The sequence below is a fragment of the Bombina bombina genome, chromosome 5, assembly GCF_027579735.1.
Source record: "Bombina bombina isolate aBomBom1 chromosome 5, aBomBom1.pri, whole genome shotgun sequence".
Lineage (NCBI taxonomy): Eukaryota > Metazoa > Chordata > Amphibia > Anura > Bombinatoridae > Bombina > Bombina bombina.
The window spans coordinates 275,982,260-276,007,255 of NC_069503.1; the positions used below are offsets into that span (position 1 = coordinate 275,982,260).

The 24,996-nt window shown below is 37.2% G+C and overlaps 1 protein-coding gene across 1 annotated transcript in view; it reads right to left on the minus strand.

Annotated features, from left to right (window-relative positions):
* The window catches only part of ITGA8 (integrin subunit alpha 8), a 300,431-nt gene that overhangs the window by 68,995 nt on the left and 206,440 nt on the right, over positions 1–24,996 (minus strand). Inside the window, exons 19-21 of the mRNA XM_053714013.1 lie at positions 21,432–21,499; positions 11,104–11,251; positions 6,289–6,381 (exon numbers count right to left, since the gene is read on the minus strand). Of these exons, the coding sequence (XP_053569988.1) occupies positions 6,289–6,381; positions 11,104–11,251; positions 21,432–21,499 (309 nt within the window). The remainder of the gene's footprint in view (positions 1–6,288; positions 6,382–11,103; positions 11,252–21,431; positions 21,500–24,996) is intronic.

The window sequence follows — 24,996 nt, forward strand, 5'->3', positions numbered from 1 at the left end:
TAAGAGACTTACTGAAATTGTTACTAAGGAGTGGGATAGACCCGGTGTGCCGTTCTCACCCCCTCCGATATTTAGAAAGATGTTTCCAATAGACGCCACCACACGGGACTTATGGCAAACGGTCCCCTAAGGTGGAGGGAGCAGTTTCTACTTTAGCTAAGCGTACCACTATCCCGGTGGAGGATAGCTGTGCCTTTTCAGATCCAATGGATAAAAAGTTAGAGGGTTACCTTAAGAAAATGTTTGTTCAACAAGGTTTTATATTGCAACCTCTTGCATGCATTGCGCCTGTCACGGCTGCAGCAGCATTTTGGTTTGAGTCTCTGGAAGAGACACTTGAATCAGCTCCATTAGATGAGATTACACACAAGCTTAAAGCCCTTAAGTTAGCTAACTCATTTATTTCAGATGCCGTAGTACATTTAACTAAACTTACGGCTAAGAATTCCGGATTCGCCATTCAGGCACGCAGAGCACTGTGGCTAAAATCCTGGTCAGCTGACGTTACTTCTAAATTGCTTAATATACCTTTCAAAGGGCAGACCTTATTCTGGCCCGGGTTGAAAGAAATTATCGCTGACATTACAGGAGGTAAAGGCCATGCCCTGCCTCAAGACAGAGCCAAACCTAAGGCTAGACAGTCTAATTTTCGTTCCTTTCGTAATTTCAAAGCAGGAGCAGCATCAACTTCCTCTGCACCAAAACAGGAAGGAGCTGTTGCTCGCTACAGACAAGGCTGGAGACCTAACCAGTCCTGGAACAAGGGCAAGCAGGCCAGGAAACCTGCTGCTGCCCCTAAGACAGCATGAATCGAGGGCCCCCGATCCGGGAACGGATCTAGTGGGGGGCAGACTTTCTCTCTTCGCCCAGGCTTGGGCAAGAGATGTTCCAGGATCCCTGGGCGTTAGAGATCATATCTCAGGGATACCTTCTAGACTTCAAATTCTCTCCCCCAAGAGGGAGATTTCATCTGTCAAGGTTGTCAACAAACCAAATAAAGAAAGAGGCGTTTCTACGCTGCGTACAAGATCTTTTATTAATGGGAGTGATCCATCCGGTTCCGCGGTCGGAACAAGGACAAGGGTTTTACTCAAATCTGTTTGTGGTTCCCAAAAAAGAGGGAACTTTCAGGCCAATCTTGGATTTAAAGATCCTAAACAAATTCCTAAGAGTTCCATCGTTCAAAATGGAAACTATTCGGACAATTTTGCCCATGATCCAAAAGGGTCAGTACATGACCACAGTGGATTTAAAGGATGCTTACCTTCACATACCGATTCACAAAGATCATTACCGGTATCTAAGGTTTGCCTTTCTAGACAGGCATTACAGTTTGTAGCTCTTCCATTCGGATTGGCTACGGCTCCGAGAATCTTCACAAAGGTTCTGGGTGCTCTTCTGGCGGTACTAAGACCGCGAGGAATTGCGGTAGCTCCGTACCTAGACGACATTCTGATACAAGCTTCAAGCTTTCAAACTGCCAAGTCTCATACAGAGTTAGTACTGGCATTTCTAAGGTCGCATGGATGGAAGGTGAACGAAAAGAAGAGTTCTCTCTTTCCACTCACAAGAGTTCCCTTCTTGGGGACTCTTATAGATTCTGTAGAAATGAAGATTTACCTGACAGAAGACAGGTTAACAAAGCTTCAAAATGCATGCCGTGTCCTTCATTCCATTCAACACCCGTCAGTAGCTCAATGCATGGAGGTGATCGGCTTAATGGTAGCAGCAATGGACATAGTACCCTTTGCACGTCTACATCTCAGACCGCTGCAATTGTGCATGCTAAGTCAGTGGAATGGGGATTACTCAGACTTGTCCCCTACTCTGAATCTGGATCAAGAGACCAGAAATTCTCTTCTATGGTGGCTTTCTCGGCCACATCTGTCCAGGGGGATGCCATTCAGCAGGCCGGACTGGACAATTGTAACAACAGACGCCAGCCTACTAGGTTGGGGCGCTGTCTGGAATTCTCTGAAGGCTCAGGGACAATGGAATCAGGAGGAGAGTCTCCTACCAATAAACATTCTGGAATTGAGAACAGTTCTCAATGCCCTTCTGGCTTGGCCCCAGTTAACAACTCGGGGGTTCATCAGGTTTCAGTCGGACAACATCACGACTGTAGCTTACATCAACCATCAGGGAGGGACAAGAAGCTCCCTAGCAATGATGGAAGTATCAAAGATAATTCGCTGGGCAGAGTCTCACTCTTGCCACCTGTCAGCAATCCACATCCCGGGAGTGGAGAACTGGGAGGCGAATTTCTTAAGTCGTCAGACTTTTCATCCGGGGGAGTGGGAACTTCATCCGGAGGTCTTTGCCCAAATACTTCGACGTTGGGGCAAACCAGAGATAGATCTCATGGCGTCTCGACAGAACGCCAAGCTTCCTCGTTACGGGTCCAGATCCAGGGATCCGGGAGCGGTTCTGATAGATGCTTTGACAGCACCTTGGACGTTCGGGATGGCTTATGTGTTTCCACCCTTCCCGATGCTTCCTCGATTGATTGCCAGAATCAAACAGGAGAGAGCATCAGTGATTCTAATAGCGCCTGCATGGCCACGCAGGACTTGGTATGCAGATCTAGTGGACATGTCATCCTGTCCACCTTGGTCGCTACCTCTGAAACAGGACCTTCTGATCCAGGGTCCCTTCAAACATTAAAATCTAATTTCTCTGAAGCTGACTGCTTGGAAATGGAACGCTTGATTTTATCAAAACGTGGTTTTTCAGAGTCAGTTATTGATACCTTAATACAGGCTAGGAAGCCTGTTACCAGAAAGATTTACCATAAGATATGGCGCAAATACTTATATTGGTGCGAATCCAAGAGTTACTCATGGAGTAAGGTTAGGATTCCGAGGATATTGTCTTTTCTACAAGAAGGTTTAGAAAAGGGTTTATCCGCTAGTTCCTTAAAGGGACAGATTTCAGCTCTGTCCATTCTTTTACACAAACGTCTGTCAGAAGTTCCGGACGTTCAAGCTTTTTGTCAGGCTTTAGCTAGGATCAAGCCTGTGTTTAAAACTGTTGCTCCACCATGGAGTTTGAACTTAGTTCTTAATGTTTTACAGGGAGTTCCGTTTGAACCCCTTCATTCCATTGATATCAAGTTGTTATCTTGGAAAGTTCTGTTTTTAATGGCGATTTCCACGGCTCGAAGAGTCTCTGAGTTATCTGCCTTACATTGTGATTCTCCTTATCTGATTTTTCATTCAGACAAGGTAGTTCTGCGTACTAAACCTGGGTTCCTACCTAAGGTGGTCACTAACAGGAATATCAATCAAGAGATTGTGGTTCCATCTTTGTGTCCTAATCCTTCTTCGAAAAAGGAACGTCTGCTACACAATCTAGATGTAGTCCGTGCCCTGAAACTTTATCTACAGGCAACTAAGGATTTTCGACAAACGTCTTCCCTGTTTGTCATTTATTCTGGTCAGAGGAGAGGTCAAAAAGCTTCGGCTACCTCTCTCTCCTTTTGGCTTCGTAGCATAATACGGTTAGCCTATGAGACTGCTGGACAGCAGCCTCCTGAAAGAATTACAGCACATTCTACTAGAGCTGTGGCTTCCACTTGAGCCTTTAAGAATGAGGCTTCTGTTGAACAGATTTGCAAGGCTGCAACTTGGTCTTCTCGTCATACTTTTTCCAAATTTTCCAAATTTGACACTTTTGCTTCTTCTGAGGCTGTTTTTGGGAGAAAGGTTCTTCAGGCAGTGGTTCCTTCCGTATAAAGAGCCTGCCTGTCCCTCCCGTCATCCGTGTACTTTAGCTTTGGTATTGGTATCCCATAAGTAATGGATGATCCGTGGACTGGATACACTTAACAAGAGAAAACATAATTTATGCTTACCTGATAAATTTATTTCTCTTGTAGTGTATCCAGTCCACGGCCCGCCCCTGTCACTTTAAGGCAGGTAATTTTTCCATTAAACTACAGTCACCACTGTACCCTATGGTTTTCCTTTCTCTGCATGTTTTCGGTCGAATGACTGGTAATGGCAGTTAGGGGAGGAGCTATATAGCAGCTCTGCTGGGTGAATCCTCTTGCACTTCCTGTTGGGGAGGAGTTAACATCCCATAAGTAATGGATGATCCGTGGACTGGATACACTACAAGAGAAATAAATTTATCAGGTAAGCATAAATTATGTTTTTAATACTTAAAAAAAAAATATATATATATATATGACCTTTGTTAAATACAATTATTTAGAAGGAAAACAATAAAATGATGGAGAAATGAACTGACCCAACCCGAGAGGCAAAATTATTAAATGATATCTGCACTGTAAAATATCTGTTTAAAATAATATTAGGAGTAAATAAAATGTTGAAGGTCTAGAATAATTTCTATCTCTGACTTAGGGTTTCACTATGTCAGACCTCTGTTCTTTGTGGTTAGAAACAGCCTTCTCCATATGGGAACACACTGTGTTTCAGGAGAAAGGAACTTCACAACTTACTGCATTGGAAAAAGGTTTCTTATAAAACAAGGAAAACCCCTGAGGTTTATTATAACTTATATTATAACTTATATTAAACTCTATTTTACAGATCCCAATGTTTATTGTGTATGGCTGCTCAAATCCTCAAATATAGTTAATTAACATTTTCTGTACATTTCACTAGTTTACAGTTATTTCAGTAGCTAGTAAACCTGTGTGCATTGGTTAATACTGATCCTGTAAGAAAATATCTGCAGTTCAAACAAAAGGTTATAATTCAGTCCAGCTGGAGTCAACAAGTTAAACACTGAAGGTAGCAAATGAAGGTCTTAATTCACATTCATCACAATGGATAATAGGTGCAGCACACACAAGAATTGCAAGCGCTACATTAGCCATGGGTGGCAGCTCTGGCTTACTGTATATTTTGTTTTGTAGTTTTGTTTTTTAAATTCCATATTTCAGATTTTCCAATACAAAAGTATAAGACAAGCCATAGCTAACTAAGAAGTTGATATAGAGAGCTACCCCACTACACGGTGGGTAGGTTGTAAAGCCTGTAAATAGTTATGGAAAATGTAATTATTTTGCTCTTATCTCACTACATGATTTTGTAATCATCTTCCTAATGTATTTTCTTACATGCTAGAGGCCTCTATGTGTTATATTGTTTTAATCACATACTTTTGAAAACTTCTTTATTAGTAAAATCAACAACATGGAAAATAAACTTTCTGCAAAGGTAACCCCAAAGTCCATAATCTCCAGTACAAGAGTGTAAGAGGTGTCTATGCTGCTGTCTTCCTCTTGTCTCATAAATGTGTTCCCTTGACCCCACTCCTCAATACGTCTTCCATCTCTCTCTGCTTTCCTGACACCAACCAAGTCATCCTTTTAATCTATCTCTCATCACTGCCACATCTCATGATACTTTCAAGCATGCTATTATTACACCCATCCTAAAGAATCTGTTTCTTGACCCATTTGCACCCTATAACTATTGACCAACATTCTTTTACCCTTTGGCCTCCAAGCCATTAATCTAGAATTGTCTCATAAACATTTTCCTACCCCATGGTTTACCTGACTCCAACCAATCAGGCTTAAATGATATACTCTTCAAAAAACAGCACTTATAAAGGAAACAAAAAGACATCAAAAGATGCATCTTGCCATTTAGATTCTTCTAGATGATTTGATAAAGTTACTAAACTGACCAACCTAAAATTATGTTACATTAAGCAGCGCCAAATTCACAACAAATGCTGCTTTGGGAGTGTTTGCTTTTATCAGTGAACAGTATACGGGTATCTGGTAACATATATCTAAGTATGTATCTAAGCAGTTACGTAGTGTCTGATAGTAAATGTTTTAATACTATGGGGCGTATTTATAATGGTGCGAGCAGACATGATCTGGTATAGCGGATCATGTCCGCTGCACATCTATAAATGCAGACAGCATACGCTCTCGGCATTTATCATTGCACCAGCAGTTCTTGTGAACTGCTGATGCAATACCGCCCCCTGCAGATTCGCGGCCAATCGGCGGCTAGCAGGGGATGTCATTCAACCCGATCGGGTTGATTTCTGTCCGCCACCTCAGAGCAGGCAGACAGGTTATGGAGCATCAAGCTAAATATGCCCCTATGTCTTGTTAAAATAATAGAATATGTTTTAGTTTAATAATCATTTATTTACAGAGCGTCGCCTTGCTGCCCTAACTATATATAATAATGTTTTGCTACTTCAGCAGACACAGAAAACCACTATTAACATAAACTTTATTTCTTTGAACTTTTGTAACAACTATACTAGCCAAACCACCTGGGGTTCTCTTACATTTGTTCCAGCTGCCATCGGATTTCCAAGGTCGCATACGACCATTCGAGATTCATTTTCCATTTTATATTCACAGTTAAGTTGCCGCAGTCCCTAGAAGACAAAACAAAATTTTTCATGTCACTGAAAGGTTGAAGGAAATCGTCTGTCTGCCTGTATAAAAAAATTAGAGCCAGACCTTAACACCTGTGTTAAGGAGGAAGAATCAGGAAAAGGAGGTGGCTGAAATATTTCGTTTTATTGTTAATAATGATAGAAAATAAAGTTAATTTTGTCATTATAATATTATGCTAGAAACCATAAAACATAAAATACTGAAAGCTTTAAAATCTGACCTTTAAAATGGACTTTATTGTATGTAATGTACCAATCATTAAGTAAATATTCGCTCAACATATCACAGTATAGAATTTAATTTGTCAATTATAATAACCCATACTAAGTTTTGAATGAAATAATATAACAGTAGCACTAACAGTTTTTTTCACTAGACGATAAAGTAATGAAATTGTTATATAGAAGTTAATGGAACAAAAAAAGCAAAAACACCCTACTCGCAACCAAACACAATTGCATATTCTCAAGTGCCCTAACATGACATGAAAATATCAACATTCCATTCCAATGTTCTTCACATAGCAAAATATGTTCTATTTATTAATTAATACATATTTCTACATATATCTGATTTTTTTCAAAATATCTATGACTTTCTCTGTGTGTTATATATATATATCTATATATAACACACAGAGAAAGTCCAGCACTCACTTACAAGCTCTCAGCTAAGATTAAAAACAAAAATGGAAGGGTTAGTTACCGCATTTGGCCAAATGGAACAAGCCCAGGTACCACGTCAAGATCCCTTCCAAAAACCTGGGACCCTAAAAAAGCCACACAATGCAAGCTCTCAATCCAACAAACTGGGAACAAGTGAAGGGTGCACAGGCTTATGTAATTACCCCAGACATATACAAAACACAGAAGGGGACTGCACTCTCAGACCGTACCGGGTACACATCCCATGACCCTGCAACATGCTAAGCCCGGGGTGCTCACTAGCACTCACAGGAAGCTGTGCTGTCCCCAGGGTCACAGGCAGTTAACCCCAGATAGGTCTGGGTGCAAGAACCATAGGGGAAATTACAAAACAAACTAATACAACAAACAGAGAAAGTCCAGCACTCACTTACAAGCTCTCAGCTAAGATTAAAAGCAAAAATGGAAGGGTTAGTTACCACATTTGACCAAATGGGACAAGCCCAGGTACTTTTAATATATATATATATATGTATATGTGTATGTGATTGGCTAATGGCTGTCACATGATACAGGGGGCAGGGAAAATGGAAGTATCTTTGAAGTTTGACAGACAAAAAAGTACTACTCATTTGAAATTAAGCTTCAGTGCTATTGCATTGTCTTTTTATTATGAATCTGTTGATTATGCAATTCAAATGTATTTCCTGGTCCTTTAATTAACCTACAACATTTGCATTTAAAAAGAAAAACTTTCTTGAAGAAAGTTTTTAATTATCTTCCTATAAAATTGATGCATACAAAATACTAGCAACAAGTGTCTGTATCCTGCAAAGAAATCCTTATTTTTCCACAATTTTTTTGCACATAAATCTCTAAAGGAGTTTTTTTTTTTCTTTGTAAACCAAAGATAAATGGTATAAAAAGAGACAACTTCAGTTTCTCTGGGGAATAGGAAACTCCCTACAGGAATTGTGTCTGATAAGTGAACTACAGAGACAGGAAGCTCTCTGCCCAGGGGTTAAAAGTACAGTATTTCTGAGGCAATAACATTAGTTCATCAACCAAAAAAATGCAAAAAGCAAATTATCATTTTTCCTTATTCTATAATTTTAGCCCTCACTTCCAAATAGATATCATTATAATAATCTTCAATACAAAAAGAAAAGACAGTAATACAGAAATGCAGGGTAAAGATAGAGGAGAAAGAGAGAGAGAGAAAGAGAGAGAGAGAGAGAGAGAGAGAGAGAGAGAGAGAGAGAGAGAGAAAGAGAGAGAGAGAGAGAGAGAGAGAGAGAGAGAAAGAGAGAGAGAGAGAAAGAAAGAGAGAGAGAGAGAAAGAGAGAGAGAAAGAAAGAGAGAGAGAAAGAAAGAGAGAGAGAAAGAAAGAGAGAGGGAAAGAAAGAGAGAGGGAAAGAAAGAGAGAGAGAAAGAAAGAGAGCGAGAAAGAGAGCGAGAAAGAGAGCGAGAAAGAGAGCGAGAAAGAGAGCGAGAAAGAGAGCGAGAAAGAGAGAGAGAGAGAGATTAAGCATTCATGCCAATAAATAAGCTGCCTATATTATTTAATTATTTTATTTTGGTTAAAGACTGAGTTTTGCTGAAAATTGGCATCTGGTTTATAATAATAAATAAACTAACCAGCAAGGTGTTTATATTCATAAACTGTTCACAAAAATGACTTATCATAAGCCAAAGAATACGCCAAGGAACCTAACCTCTGAAGAATAGACATCAAAATAAAGAATACATGTTTACAATGTATGACATTTGGAAAAGCCTGCAAGAGGTGTAAGAATGTTTTTTCAGTTTTGTTCTTTTGTATCTTTGCTTTTATGCACTTTTGCTTAAGGATAGCAAATAAAAAAGCACAATATATTTTTAATTTATACTGCCAATGGGAAGTTTAACGTGAAAGGACCTCATTACCAAAAACAAGTTGAGTCATTTTTAAAGGGTAAAAGAGAAAATGGCTAATAGTTTTTTTTTTTTTACTTAAAAGACCAGTAAATACAGTAGATTTGCATGCATAATCAACAAATGATTGATAAAAAGACAATGCAATAGCACTTAGTCTGAAATTTGTCAGAAAACAAATCTACTACTCATTTGAAGTTCAAAGTTATGTCTATTTCCCCTCCTCCTGTATCATGTGACAGCCATCAGCCAATCACAAATGCATATACATATATTCTGTGCATTCTTGCACATGCTCAGTACAAGCTGGTGACTCAAAAAAAAATATATCAAATGACTGTGCACATTTTGTTAATGTAAGTAAACTGGAAAGTTGTTTAAAATTGCATGCTCTGTCTGAATCATGAAAGTTTAATTTTGACTTGAGTTTCCCTTTAAGATACACAGGTGTAGTCTAATGTACATAATATGTGATAAAATGTGGCATTGTATGTTTTTTTATCATGTAGAGCAACCATTTGTTATTATAGAGCTACTACACCAATATAATGCAGTTTATATGGAGAATAGTCACATGGAACCCACAAAGCAATGCTGATCCCTAGTGGAATCCACCACTGATCTAATCTCCAATCAGCAGCGGTGGTCGCACAACTCAGATGCTGATTTGATCAGCAGGGTTTCCACTCAGAAGCAGCAGCTCTACAGGCCCCGAGTGGCACTTTTTCTATCTGTTTAACCTTTTGAAGGGGGTTAAACACATAGACCATGTAATTTTTTTTTTACTATTATGGCCCTTTAACTGTAGAATCAAAGACACATATTCTGTACTTTTGTGTAAAATGTCTTAATTTATTGTTTGGATTTTGGAAAGGGCTGATTAAAACACAAAAATCTTAGTTATTTTCCACGCACTCCTCTGGAATAACATAAATAAATGAACATATTTTTGTTTATGCCCCTTGTCAATGTCAATTTAAACTGAACAGGCCATTTCACGGAAACAACTGACTGTTTTGCTATAAAAATATTATATGCGAAAATTATTTAAAACTTCAGCTTGACAGACGTCAACAAATATTCCTTTGGTTTTCATTCCTAGCAGGATAGAAATAACAATGAGCTTTATCTTAAAAAAGTGTGTATATAATATCTATCTCTCTATACATTAAAGGGACAGTATACTATAACATTGTTTTTCCCTTAATGTGTTTCCAATAACTTTTTGTTACCAACTGCAGAGTATAAAATTTATAAGATTTGCTTTTTTAAGGCTTATTTGTGTATATGAATTAGCTGAGTTTGTGTTTTGAAACCACAACCTAATAAAATGGGTTGAGCTTGTAGGTATAATCAGATCACATTACTTTATCACATTGTGTACATATACCTGCTTCCTTGTCTTATATCTGTCTATAAACCAATCACTAATACTTGGAGAGAACAATGGAAAATAAATATTGTATTACCTTATCTCTTCTATAACCCACTGGGAGTGTAATTTCTTCTACTGGCTGTGTTTACACAGTTTGGCCTGGAGGCCAAAAACTTTCAGGATGGGTGGGGATACCAGAGGATAAATAAACTATTTTAGCTGCCAATATAAAGGTAATGGAAATACTTGTAAACAATTTAATACACTCCAGCAGATAAAGTGGATCATTGGGAACAAATTAAAGGGGAGACATTTTTTAAGTAAACTCCCTTTAAGTCCTCCTTATCCTATATATCTGTCTGTACACAATAGCCAACACTTACAGACAGCAATTGAAAAGGGAATTTGTATTACTTCTCACTTCCACCCCCCACTTGGAACCTGATCCCGGCATGTTGTCTCTTGTTTACATTAGCGCTGCAGAATCTGTTTGCGCTCTATAAATACCTGATAATAATAATAGTACATAGCTTTCTATACAGAATACTAAAGTATTTATAATTTTAGTATGGGTGGTGGTTTCAACAGGCAAAAGCAGCTTTATTAAATATTTTAAATGATAAAGGTAAAGGAGCTATTTGTAACCAATTTGATATGCTCCGGTGTGTAAAACAAATAACTGGGAACACAATAATATGGATACAAATTTACAGCACAATGTCCCTTTACATTCTGGTGGTATTTGATTATTGTGCTGTGGTCATTACCTCCATATGCCGTTCAACACCAACGTAGTCTGCTTCTAAAGGAATGTTCACGTGCAGTTCTGCTTCATATGCTCCTTCGCCATCATTTCTAGCGTTTATAACCAGCAGAATATGGTTCTCTTTTCCGATGATTAGCTCTTTCTTGTCTCTACAGAATAATAAACAAAATACAATGCATGTATCTTAGACATATGTTAAGCAATAAAAACACACTTATGTTGTGGATTACAGCATTCTGAAGCAACTTCCTAAACATATATTTGTTGTTGCATTTTTATCAGGAATATCTGAAATTAAAGGGGTACTTGACAATAGTCTCGCCCCTTAAATGGACATAAACCACAAAAAAATATTTTATGATTTAGATAGAACATATAATTTTAAGCACCTTTCCAATTTGCTTCTAGTATCTGCTTTGCTTCATTCTCTTGGTATCCTTTGTTAAAACAGCAATGCACTACTGGGAGATAGCTGAACATATTGGTTGAGCCAATGACAGGCACATAAGTGCAGCCAGCAATCAGTAGCTTGCTCCCAGTAGTGCATTGCTGCTCTTGAGCCTACCTAGGTATGATTTCCTACAAGGATACCAAGAGAACAAATCAATCATAAAATCATAGAATTGTAAAAGAAAAAGTGAAGTTAAATCATTGCCAGAGCTTAAATAACCATGCTATTGTAGGTCACTCTAACAATACTACACCCGATCACTTAACACCCTTTGATACAATAAAAACCTATAGGAACATACCATCAGTAATATGTTTACAATAGTTATGTCTGATAGCACTGCTGAAGTCTATGATTAAAGCATGTTTATTTTATTTAAAGAAAATTGTGGAATATTTCTGTGGAGAAAACCTAATCCAGAGTTTTCCTTCACGCAGATTGAATGGATGCTGTCTAATTCTAGCATTATTTATTGGTTTGCACTAGACAAGCATCGTGTTTGTCATTAATATCTGAATGCGGAAGGCAGTGGCCGCATTCTTTTGAATTCAAACACTAACAACATACACAAATGCACATCTAGTTTGCACTCTGTTTGCAATTTATTTTATTGTATCCCTTGGAACACCAGGATCAAACACACTATTAATTGGCAATTACATGAACTACAGGGAGTGCAGAATTATTAGGCAAATTAGTATATTGACCACATCATCCTCTTTATGCATGTTGTCTTACTCCAAGCTGTATAGGCTCGAAAGCCTACTACCAATTAAGCATATTAGGTGATGTGTATCTCTGTAATGAGAAGGGGTGTGGTCTAATGACATCAACACCCTATATCAGGTGTGCATAATTATTAGGCAACTTCCTTTCCTTTGGCAAAATGGGTCAAAAGAAGGACTTGACAGGCTCAGAAAAGTCAAAAATAGTGAGATATCTTGCAGAGGGATGCAGCACTCTTAAAATTGCAAAGCTTCTGAAGCGTGATCATCGAACAATCAAGCGTTTCATTCAAAATAGTCAACAGGGTCGCAAGAAGCGTGTGGAAAAACCAAGGCGCAAAATAACTGCCCATGAACTGAGAAAAGTCAAGCGTGCAGCTGCCAAGATGCCACTTGCCACCAGTTTGGCCATATTTCAGAGCTGCAACATCACTGGAGTGCCCAAAAGCACAAGGTGTGCAATACTCAGAGACATGGCCAAGGTAAGAAAGGCTGAAAGACGACCACCACTGAACAAGACACACAAGCTGAAACGTCAAGACTGGGCCAAGAAATATCTCAAGACTGATTTTTCTAAGGTTTTATGGACTGATGAAATGAGAGTGAGTCTTGATGGGCCAGATGGATGGGCCCGTGGCTGGATTGGTAAAGGGCAGAGAGCTCCAGTCCGACTCAGACGCCAGCAAGGTGGAGGTGGAGTACTGGTTTGGGCTGGTATCATCAAAGATGAGCTTGTGGGGCCTTTTCGGGTTGAGGATGGAGTCAAGCTCAACTCCCAGTCCTACTGCCAGTTTCTGGAAGACACCTTCTTCATGCAGTGGTACAGGAAGAAGTCTGCATCCTTCAAGAAAAACATGATTTTCATGCAGGACAATGCTCCATCACACGCGTCCAAGTACTCCACAGCGTGGCTGGCAAGAAAGGGTATAAAAGAAGAAAATCTAATGACATGGCCTCCTTGTTCACCTGATCTGAACCCCATTGAGAACCTGTGGTCCATCATCAAATGTGAGATTTACAAGGAGGGAAAACAGTACACCTCTCTGAACAGTGTCTGGGTGGCTGTGGTTGCTGCTGCACGCAATGTTGATGGTGAACAGATCAAAACACTGACAGAATCCATGGATGGCAGGCTTTTGAGTGTCCTTGCAAAGAAAGGTGGCTATATTGGTCACTGATTTGTTTTTGTTTTGTTTTTGAATGTCAGAAATGTATATTTGTGAATGTTGAGATGTTATATTGGTTTCACTGGTAAAAATAAATAATTGAAATGGGTATATATTTGTTTTTTGTTAAGTTGCCTAATAATTATGCACAGTAATAGTCACCTGCACACACAGATATCCCCCTAAAATAGCTATAACTAAAAACAAACTAAAAACTACTTCCAAAACTATTCAGCTTTGATATTAATGAGTTTTTTGGGTTCATTGAGAACATGGTTGTTGTTCAATAATAAAATTAATCCTCAAAAATACAACTTGCCTAATAATTCTGCACTCCCTGTAAATGCAGTTATTCAAAAAGCTCCTTACACTCTCAGTATTTCAGTTGCATAGCCTGTTTTTTTTTTTCTAAAACATATGTATTATATGTGGTATATGTCTGTAAATACATATACACATATAAATACATAAATACATCTGTACACACATACATATATATATATATATATTTAGATATGTATATGTCTTTATCTCATTGTTAAAGCCCTTTGCCTGCCTTTTTTTCTAACACCTGACCTGAGACCTCATATCCTTGAGCCCTATACATTTTTTGCGCACTATATTTTTTAAATCATTTTTATTAGATGGTGTTATTATGAGTGCAACTGTACTTTGTAATCTATTTGTGTTGTGTTTTGTGACACTTTTTTGTTTTGCAAAACAGTTAACCCGAGCTCTATGGTGCTAATCCGACACGTGTTAACTTCAACTGAATTCAATCGATCGCGTTTACTTTCAACTTGTAATACGAGTGAAAAACTCAACGCGCACAGTTGCGATAATCCCTTTTTGCTTGTGCGCAACTGTTAGCGCGCCACTTGCAACACCTATGAGAACTAGAACAAACTGCAAACAACTTTCTAATTTAGTTCTATTATCTAATTTGCTTTGTTCTTTTGCTATCCTTGGTATAGCACACCTAGGTAAGCTAAGGAGCAATGCACTACTGGGAGCTAGCTGCCGATTGGTGATTGCACATATATGCCTCTTGTGACTGGCTTGTGGATGGAGTTTGGCTATTGAAAAAAACAAAAATAAAACCACACAAGATGTTAATTTGTACTAAAAATGGTTAGACTTAGCTGCTATGTTATTCTGATGACAGAAATGTTTAGTAATTACAAGATGTTTACTGCCCCTTTAACATTTTAAGGACATATGACGGAATTTTTCCGTCATAAAACAATTGAGCAAACTGAAAGCTGTGTCCTTAAAGGGTTAAGTCATCGCAGGAGCCTCACATGGTATCTTGTAGATCAACATTTCCACCGATCCTGATACTATCCAGAAATAATAGGTTCTCACTTAACAGCAGTGATGATAACTAATATATATATTTATTTATACTGTATATATATGAATGCGGACTACTGCTATATTTGTACAGAGCCATGAAATTGCGTATCCCTTATGCTTGCTAATAGGTTACTTTACTAAATTATATTACATTTTCCACTCTTCTTCAAATAAGCCTAAAGCAATAAAGTATTTTACTAATACAATGAAAGATAATGCTTTCTCTTCAATGGATCTGATTTAAAATGTTTACAAGTCTCAGCAGGAATTAAAAGGAAAGAGTTTTTCTGATTTGAGCATTACTGTAAATTGCATTTTAAACGGTAAAAAGTACATTTCTTCCTCTTGGTTTAACTAATACTTTTCCTTCTTAAAGGGACATTCCAGTCAAAATTTAAATGCACATAGATTTAGTACATCTTTGAAAAGAAACATATTTGCAATATACATGTATTAGCAAAAATGCTTCTAGTAAAATTTATCATTGTTTTAGTGCTAACATTTTTCTTTGCACGTGCATGTGAAGCATAGCTAGATATTGTCACTGCACCCACATTTTAAATACTGCAGCTGCTCAGATCATCACTGGGGCTTGTATCATGTCAGCAATTAACAAATTGAATCATTACCAGATGGTACAAGCAGCTAAGGCTCTCTGAGCAAGTGCTGTGGTTAAAATGCTGGTGCACGTTGCATATGTAAATACTCTTTTAAAACAGTTATAGCTTTTATTAGAAGCATTTTTGCTAATACAAGTATATTACAAAAATGCTTCTGTTCAATACTGAAATGCATCCATGTGGTTTCCAATTTTGGCTGGAATATCCCTTTAAGTGTATCATTCATGCTTTCAGAGAAGGACTGACGTATTAACAGCGAGATTATTGTGTATCTTGTTTAGTCAATAGCAATAGAATTCATAATAAACTCATATCTTCTTATAATAAATGTGAGATTGTAACAAAGATACTACTTTAATACACTAATATGTGAAACTAACATTTTTTAGAAGCAAGAAAATAAAACACACACAATTATTTGTGTCTGTGTACGCATGCATATGTGTGCACGAGCATGTGTGTCCTGACCTCCAAATAGCTTTATATCTCAGTCTGTAGCCTATCTATATATCTATCTATTCTGTATTATGATGCCCATTTATCAAGTTCCGTATGGCCCGGAGCAGGCGGACAGGAATCGCCACAATTCAACCCGATCAAGTACGATCGGGTTGATTGACACCTCCCTGCTGGCGGCTGATTGGCCATGAGTCTGAAGGGGCAGCGTTGCACCAGCAGCTCCTGTAAGCTGCTGGTGCAATGCTGAATACGGAGAGCGTATTGCGCTCCGCATTCAGCGAAGTCTGGCGGACCTGATCCGCACTGTCGGATCAGGTATGCAAGACCTTTGATAAATAGGCCCCTAGCTGTCTAATCTATCTAATCTACCTCTCTCTATATACTCTACAAGAAACTACTTCAGAAACAAACTGCCCCCCTGGCTTTAACACCATGCAGACCAATAAAATGTATCTGCATGCCAAACTATATAAAGAAAAGTGCATAATTATGTGTGGTATATTAGGGAATCAGTTCTCTATTGCTTTACATTGAAAAGTTAATTTTATCCACATTTAATAACTCAAAAAACGCTTGTCCAATTTGCTTTAACTTTTCAGCATTTCCAGTTAATTACAGTGACCTCAAAACAGCAAATTTTCAAAGAAATGTGTTTACCCAATGAAAGGTACAAGAATAAGAACACAAGGGTTTTACGTTCCAGTGCGGCTACAATATATTTTATATACATGTTTTAAACGCGCCATTGTTTAATTAAGTAATTTCTGGTCTGGTTTCAACTACTTCACATAAATATATTTAAATAAGTCTCCAAAGTAAAGCAATTTACAGTATTTAACTATAATAAATTAGAGTCATGCTTTTATGAACCAAAGCCCTTCCTGCCTGGAAACATACTACAGTACTTGTATGCATTTACTTTGCTGATCAGTACACAAATAGCAATGCGTGGTGGCTTAATAGTTGGTCTCTATTTTCGTCTACTAAACATCCTTTTGTATTTAACGTTTTTGCTTAATCAGGAAATCGCATGATTGTAAACATGTACACACTACTTTTATCATGTAAGTTTTCTATGGCCTATTTAGCATGTGCAGCAGCAGGCAGTTTAATAAACGTTGGGGACTGGTGTTGTCAGGAAACTTACTATTATTCAGAAGATTGACTCACAAGATGAAAGGAGTTTGCACCGGTCAAGATGCAAAATAATTAGTGACATCAAGATTATAAAGTTTTAAAAGACATGGACGTTACACATTAAAAAGACATTGTCATTGTTAGCCTTTGTTTCATCTTAAACAAGGAATTTCATATTTCCTTCTGTTTTTTGTTTTGTTTTGTTTTTTTAATTCATTTTCCTGTCCTCAACAAATCATGTTTGCAGAGGCATATTCCTTTCTACCAGTAAAGCAGAGGATGTTGTCATAATCAGCCAATGAGGAGTACAAACCCTATACTGCAGTATTACTTTTAATTTCATAAGCAAGATAGAAAGGTATTGAGTACAGTGGCTCTTTAAGTTAATGCACCATTTAAAATCACAATGCAGCAGTCAATATTAGGGTGTCCTTTAAAATATACATTCTTTATTTTCATATATTCTACAGTAGCACATATTTTAGTAATATTAAATCACATTACACATAAATATGTATTGCAGATGTTGCCAATAAAACGTGAAATAAGAAACTGTTATAAACAAAAAAAAATCAACACTATTAAGATTAAATATGTTTAAATAAACATTACAATTTTTAACCAATGGGTCTAATAATTTAGCACAGTTCTGCAAATGAAGCTCATCCTATTTCTACAGCCGCTAATGAAAGAAGTGTGGCTGCATATGTGCATAAAACTTCAGACTCAATATCTCTCCCATGGTAGCAGAACTTCAGAAGTACCTCGATTGGTTGTACTGCTTGTAGCCTACTTACTTGCATAGGTGGCAGCAGATATAAGGTTGGGAGTTTGGGTAGAGGTTGTAGTTAGAGGACAAGCTTCAGTTATAGGGAAAGCAAACACCTTGCAATTACAAAGATACTTTAGCTGTCTTGATATCAGCCATGCCTAAACATTTAGAAAAAATTAACATTGTGTTTGCTGCAATTGTTTTTCAATAACCAATCTCTATTCACCACTTGCCTTATTTGAAGGAGACAATTCTGTCTAAATACTGTGCTCTTCATACTATGTGTAATTTCTTATTATAAAACAATCTGAGTCAGCATATCTATGGGGCTAGTACTATGTGCTAGAAACCCATTTGTACAAGCTTATACAGTGTGTACAATCATCTTCAAATTGGAAGCCATTCAGTCCATAGACAAATACTTTTTATAACAGGTTTCAAGAGACTCTACATTATAGAAACTCATCAAATACTTTGATTGAGATCCCTCACCGACAGTCCATCAGCAACAATTTTCACAAGTTTTCCAATCATTTTTTATTTTTAAAAATAGAACTTTTTACCTCTTGAAAATCCATTTTGACCATTTTTCATGGCCTTTTTTTTCAGGCTGTCAATCTTATTAACATTTTAACACAATCATTTGCTTGTTTTATTCAAATGTTAAACCAGTGAACAAAACACTTTTTAAAAACTAAAACGTGTTGAACCAGCACAATATATTCGTCTGAATATTCTTTCAAGTTTGCTGGATATTGTAAAATGAAAAACTAACACAACCTAATGGCAAAGAGTGATTGAAGAATGAGAAATGCCAACAAACTGTAATCAAACTCTCAACTGTTTAATCAGCAATAATGAAACCATTTTTGGAAGACCTTTTCCTTTTCCTATGTGCTGCTTAGTTTTAGCGTCAGTGTTGGTCTGCAAAAACACCTGTTATACATAAGTTTTAGCATGTTTACCCCAAGAGTTCCAGAGTTATCACTGACCTATGTCAGATGACCCAATGTTTTTAAATACAAGAACTGTAGTCAAAAACCACTGGAAAGAAAGTCAAAATAAAATAGCTAAGCTAAGTATGATGATATTTCCCAGCCAACTCTGAAAGGCTGGAATCTAGGCCCGTGTTATCTGAGAGACACCTTATTGTTGGTATACTGAAGCAGTTTCCAGATTGAGGGAATTGGGGTATGAAGCAGGAATTGGGGGTGGTGAAGAAGGATTTGGTAGGTGGTGAGGGATTTAGTTTTACTGTTAGGAATAAAAAAAAAATCCCCTACGGCATCACACTGTATCCACTGTCTGTAACAATCTTTGTTGGTGCCGGTGGGAGGTGTGGGAGGGAAGGTGGGTGAGAGGCTTAACGGCAGAGGGGGGAGGGAGGGGCAGGACACTATGCTACAAAAAATACATTTTAAAGGGAGAGCGAGAGATGGGTCACTACACTACAGAAATAGGGGGGATTAGGGAGGGTGGTTACATAATGATCACAGGGGAGGTGAGGGGACCCTACACTACAGAAAAAAAATATTAATAAATAAAATTTAAAAATTAATAAAAACTGGGTACTGACAGACAGATGCCAGTACCTAATATGGCTGCCACTAGTGAGAAAGGTGAGGGTTAGAGAGCTGTTTGGAAGAGATCAGGGAGGTGAGAGGGTTGAGGAGGGATCCCCACATTGCAGGATTTTTTTTTTTTATTATAAAAAAAAAAGGCCATAAACTGCATACTGGCAAACTATCAGCCAGTGCCTAAGATGGTGGTTAGGAGCGTGGGTGGGGTGGGAGATGTCAGGTGGGAGGGTAATCTCTACATTACATTACTATTACCCTTAACAGCTAACTGATTAACCCTTTTACTGCAGGGAATTTAAGAAGTGGCCTTCTAATTACCAAAAAAGCAATAGCAAAGCCATACATGTCTGCTATTTCTAAATGAAATCCCAGAGAAGCTTTTACAACCATTTGTGTTGTTATGACAGCACAAGCAGTATATAAAATAGTTCAGTGAGAAACCCAAAGTTTGTGAAAAAGTTAACAATATTTTTTTTTTATGATCACATTTGGCATTGAAATGGTGACATGAAATATACCAAAACAGGCTTAGATCAATACCTTGGGTTGTCATCTTAAAAAATATATAATTTTGATAGGTAAATAGAAAAAAGAAAACAAATGATCTATTTTCATTTAATTGGACTGATAGCAAAAATGCTAAAAATTCTCCAGTATATTTGGCAATTTTTTCTCTGAAATTCCCGATAGTGAAGGGGTTAAAACCATATTACTTTGCAGTACATTATGAGAAATTTGCATCACACATTCTCCAAGTTTAAATACAAAATAGAAGAAAGTAACACTTATTTTTAAGTGATTTTAAGTATTTTCTAAATTGGTTTATATAAAAAACATAAGTTGCATGCATGCTTTATTTAGATTTTTCAGCAGTAAAAACTACATTTGATGACTAAATGTAATCTATATACAGCAGCACCGAGAACTTAAACGGATTTTCATTACTGCTTAAATGATTCAAACATCTGATTCTTCTCTTTCTCGTTTACTCATGGAAAGCCAATATAGGTATTTACGGACCTAAGAAATGCTGATGTTTATTTTATGCGGAAAACACAAACAATAATAACATTGAAAGGTATATTAAACACTTTGAGATTGTAATATAAAATGTTCAATTATATTCCGTAAAAATTGTGGGCTTTTCCGTTAAATGTAGGTCAAAAGAGGAAGTGCACTTAACACCTCTATGTTCCACGCAGCCATTGGTTGCACAGTCTAAGGTTGTTACCTCAGCCATGTTTTCCTGGACAGTTATGAGATACACATGTTGCAGGGTATACAGGGAGGGCCATATATTGTGCCTCAAGAAAGCACTATTCATGTCCTTACCTGAACCATGTGGGACTCATACCTATCCAGGAAAACATGGCTGAGGTGGTAATCCTATTAACAAGTGTCCCTAATTGGCCTCCAAAAACCTAGGTAACAACATATTATTTTCAGGTTAATCTTTGCTTTGAATATATCAATCTGTCTAGCATTTATTTAGTGTTTAATGTCCTTTTTAATATGAGGCAGAAAACAATGCCCCACATGTATGGTTTTCATTTAATTGCAAAAAATATATCTTTTTTTTTTAAAAAACAAATATTTTTTCTTTTTAACTATAATAAACTTAATGCTAATAGAATACTAGAAGAAATGCAAAGCTCATATAATGTTTATTATTGATATAAAAGAGCATGTTTAAAAGTGTTGTTTTTTTATATCCTGAATCAATTCAAATGTTCCTATTGTATATTTTTATAGAGCCAGACAGTACAAAGTATCTTGGAAACAATTTGTAAAGGCATATATTTTGCAATGCAGATATCAATAAGATAAGTGGATTTAAAACATTGATTTAAAGAAGAAACAATAATTTAGATTTTATTTTACACATAATTCATAAAGAATTCGGAACAGTGTATCCCTTTAAGGCAACAATCCAGAATCCACAATTTCAGCTGAAAACAAACAGTTTTGGCCTACAGCATTTTGTAATCAATTTTTTTCAGCATATTCATACACCTGTGTCCTATTACAAATCACTCAACCAAAGTTTATTTATTTAAACTTACGATATGGCTGAAAGTTTTAGGTCAGGAATGCACATATTGTCGTCTCCACATTCCACCAGAATATGCGCCTAGAACGGTAAAATAAAAAAGTCAATCAGTTTTGTCGTGTTACCAAACAATTAAGTTATGTTACATACAAATACATACAATATTTTTCTAAATTTGAAAAAATAATTCTTACACATATTATTAATATCAATATATTAAAGTGTGTGTGTGTGTGTATATATATATATATAAAGTTTAAATTTGTGAGAGGGAATAATCAGTTTTGAACAGTTACGCCTATAAGAAGCGGTGAAACACATGTTGCGTGGATTATAATCACTTGGCCAGGCTGTCCGAGTGTGTGTTTGTTGTTGGCACTTTGCATAGAGCTGCATCTATAGGAAGCTAAATACACGGGAGAATGGAACATTACCGCACAGCTGCAGCTGGTACATTGTGGTAAACAGCACGCCTTGTGAAGGAACCTGCACTATACTTGGATGGGTGAGAGGATTATTCCTCTGTGGAGTCCCTTAGGCAGGGGAATATACCCCCAGTAGGTTGTACCCATGGGAGAGGGAGTTCTTTAAGATTGCTTATACTTTGGACGTCATTCTCACCACGGAAACTTATATACGACATCTCCCAACTGACTGTGCTTTGGTTTAAACTTTCCACTAACTGCTTCCTAATCTACAGTTGCTTATATTTCACAGTGTTTCTTAACATTGCAACATTAAAGGGAAATTTCCCTGTAAAATTATTTTACCCTGAATGCGTTCCCCATGACTTGATATACCAGCTGCAGAGTATAAATGTATGAGAATTTGATCATTTATGCTTCTTTTACAAAATAAATAGCTTAATTTGCTCTTTGAAACCACAGCCCATCAACATAGGTTTGGATTGCTGATAGATCAGATCTTGTTAACTTATCACTTAAATGCTTCCCTTTCTTATCTCTGTCCCTGTAAAATACTTAGAAAGAACAATTGAAAATAAAAATTTTAGAGCTTTGTTTCTTTCACCTCCCATTGTGAGTGTATTTTTTTTCTGCTGGCTGTGTTTACATAGTTTGTCAATAGCCTATACCTATGGTATAGAAAATTTCAGTATATGTAGGGATACTACAGGCTAAATCAGCCATTTCAAATGCCAATATAAAGGCTAAGGAGCTATTTGTAAACAATTTAATAAACTCCAGCAAATAAAATGGATTATTGGGAACAATTTAAAGTAAAGAAAGTTTTTGGGTAAACTGTCCCTTTAAGGTTTATCTAATTATGAAATGCATTATTGGATGGTTTCATACTCAATAAATGCTTGTTATGGTGACTGTATCTGTGCTGATATAAATGTGACAATACTGAAGAAATGACACTTTACTACAATGTAAAGTAGTGAGTGTACAGCCTGTATAACAGTGTACATTTGCTGTCCCCTCAAAATAACTCAACACGCTGCCATTTATGTTTAAACCATTGGCAACAAAAGTAAATACACCCCTAAGTGGAAATGTCCAAATTGGGCCCAAAGTGTCAATATTTTGTGTCGCCACCATTAATTTACATCACTGCCTTAACCTTCTTGGGCATGGAGTTCACCAGAGCTTCACAGGTTGCCACTTGAGTCCTCTTCCACTCCTTCATGACGACATCACGAAGCTGGTGAATGTTAGAGACCTTGCACTCCCCCACCTTCCATTTGAGGATGCCCCACAGATGCTCAATAGGGTTTAGGTCTGGGGACATGCTTGACAAGTCCATCACCTTTCCTATTAGCTTCTTTAGCAAGGCAATGGTCATCTTGGAGGTGTGTTTGGGGTCATTATCATGTTGGAATACTGCCCTGCAGCCCAATCTCCGAAGGGAGGGGATCATGCTCTGCTTCAGTATGTCACAGTACATGTTGGCATTCATGGTTCCCTCAATGAACTGTAGCTCCCCAGGGCTGGCAGCACTCATGCAGGCCCAGACCATGACAGTCCCATCACCATGCTTGACTGTAGGCAAGACACACTTGTCTTTGTACTCCTCACCTGGTTGCCACCACACACGCTTGACACCATCTGAACCAAATAAGTTTATCTTGGTCTAATCGGACCACAGGACATGGTTCCATTAATCCATGTCTTTAGTCTGCTTGTCTTCAGCAAACAGTTTGTGGGCTTTATTGTGAATCATCTTTAGAAGAGGCTTTATTCTGGGACGACAGCCATGCAGACCAATTTGATGCAGTGTGCAGCGTATGGTCTGAGCACTGACAGGCTGACCCCCACCCCTTCAACCTTTGCAGCAATGCTGACAGCACTCATATGTCTATTTCCCAAAGACAACCTCTGGATATGACGCTGAGCAAGTGCACTCAATTTCTTTGGTCGACCATGGCAAGGCATGTTCTGAGTGGAACCTGTTCTGTGAAACCACTGTATTGTCTTGCCCACCGTGCTGCAGCTCAGTTTCAGGGTCTTGGCAATCTTCTTATAGCCTAGGCCATTTTTATGTAGAGCAACAATTCTTTTTGTCAGATCCTCAGAGAGCTCTTTCCCAAGAGGTGCCTTGTTGAACTTCCAGTGACCAGTGTGAGAGAGTGTGAGAGCGATAACACCAAATTTAACATACCTGCTCCCCATTCACACCTGAGATCTTGTAACACTAACGAGTCGCATGACACCGGGGAGGGAAAATGGCTAATTGGGCCCAATTTGGACATTTCTACTTAGGGGTGTACTCACTTTTGTTGCCAATGGTTTAGACATTAATGGCTGTGTGTTGAGTTATTTTGAGGGGACAGCAAATGTACACTGTTATACAGTCTGTACACTCACTACTTTACATTGTAGCAAAGTGTCATTTCTTCAGTGTTGTCACATGAAAAGATATAATAAAATATTTACAAAAATGTGAGGGGTGTACTCACTTTTGTGAGATACTGTGTGTGTGTGTGTATATATATATATATATATATATATATATATATATATATATATATATATATATATATACTATATATATATATATATATACACACATATAAATATATATATATATACACACACATATAAATATATATATATATAAACACATATATATATACATATATATATATATATATATATATATATATACACATATAAATATATATATATATATATATATACACACTCACACACATAAACAATGTATATACTAGTCTGTATTTGTGCAGTTGGTTCATGTATGATTTAAGATTTATATAACCATCTTTACTTTCAACACATTTATTTTCAACACTGTGTAACTTATCACAGTTAGCAGCATATTTTTTTCATTTACCATAAATTAATTTGTACAGAAAGGTTGTTGGCTATACAAATATATTGATAAATATGATCCAGATAATATTGGCAGTAAAAATGTCAAAAAAGAAATATGTAAAGCTCACATTTGACTTTTTACATAAAAGGGACATGATTTTATTTATTTATGCATATATTTATTTTTCTGATGCATATATTTATTTCATATATGCATTAGAAATCAGTAACAGCATTCCAAAAATCTGCATACAAAATCAATATTTTAAAAAACATTTCAAA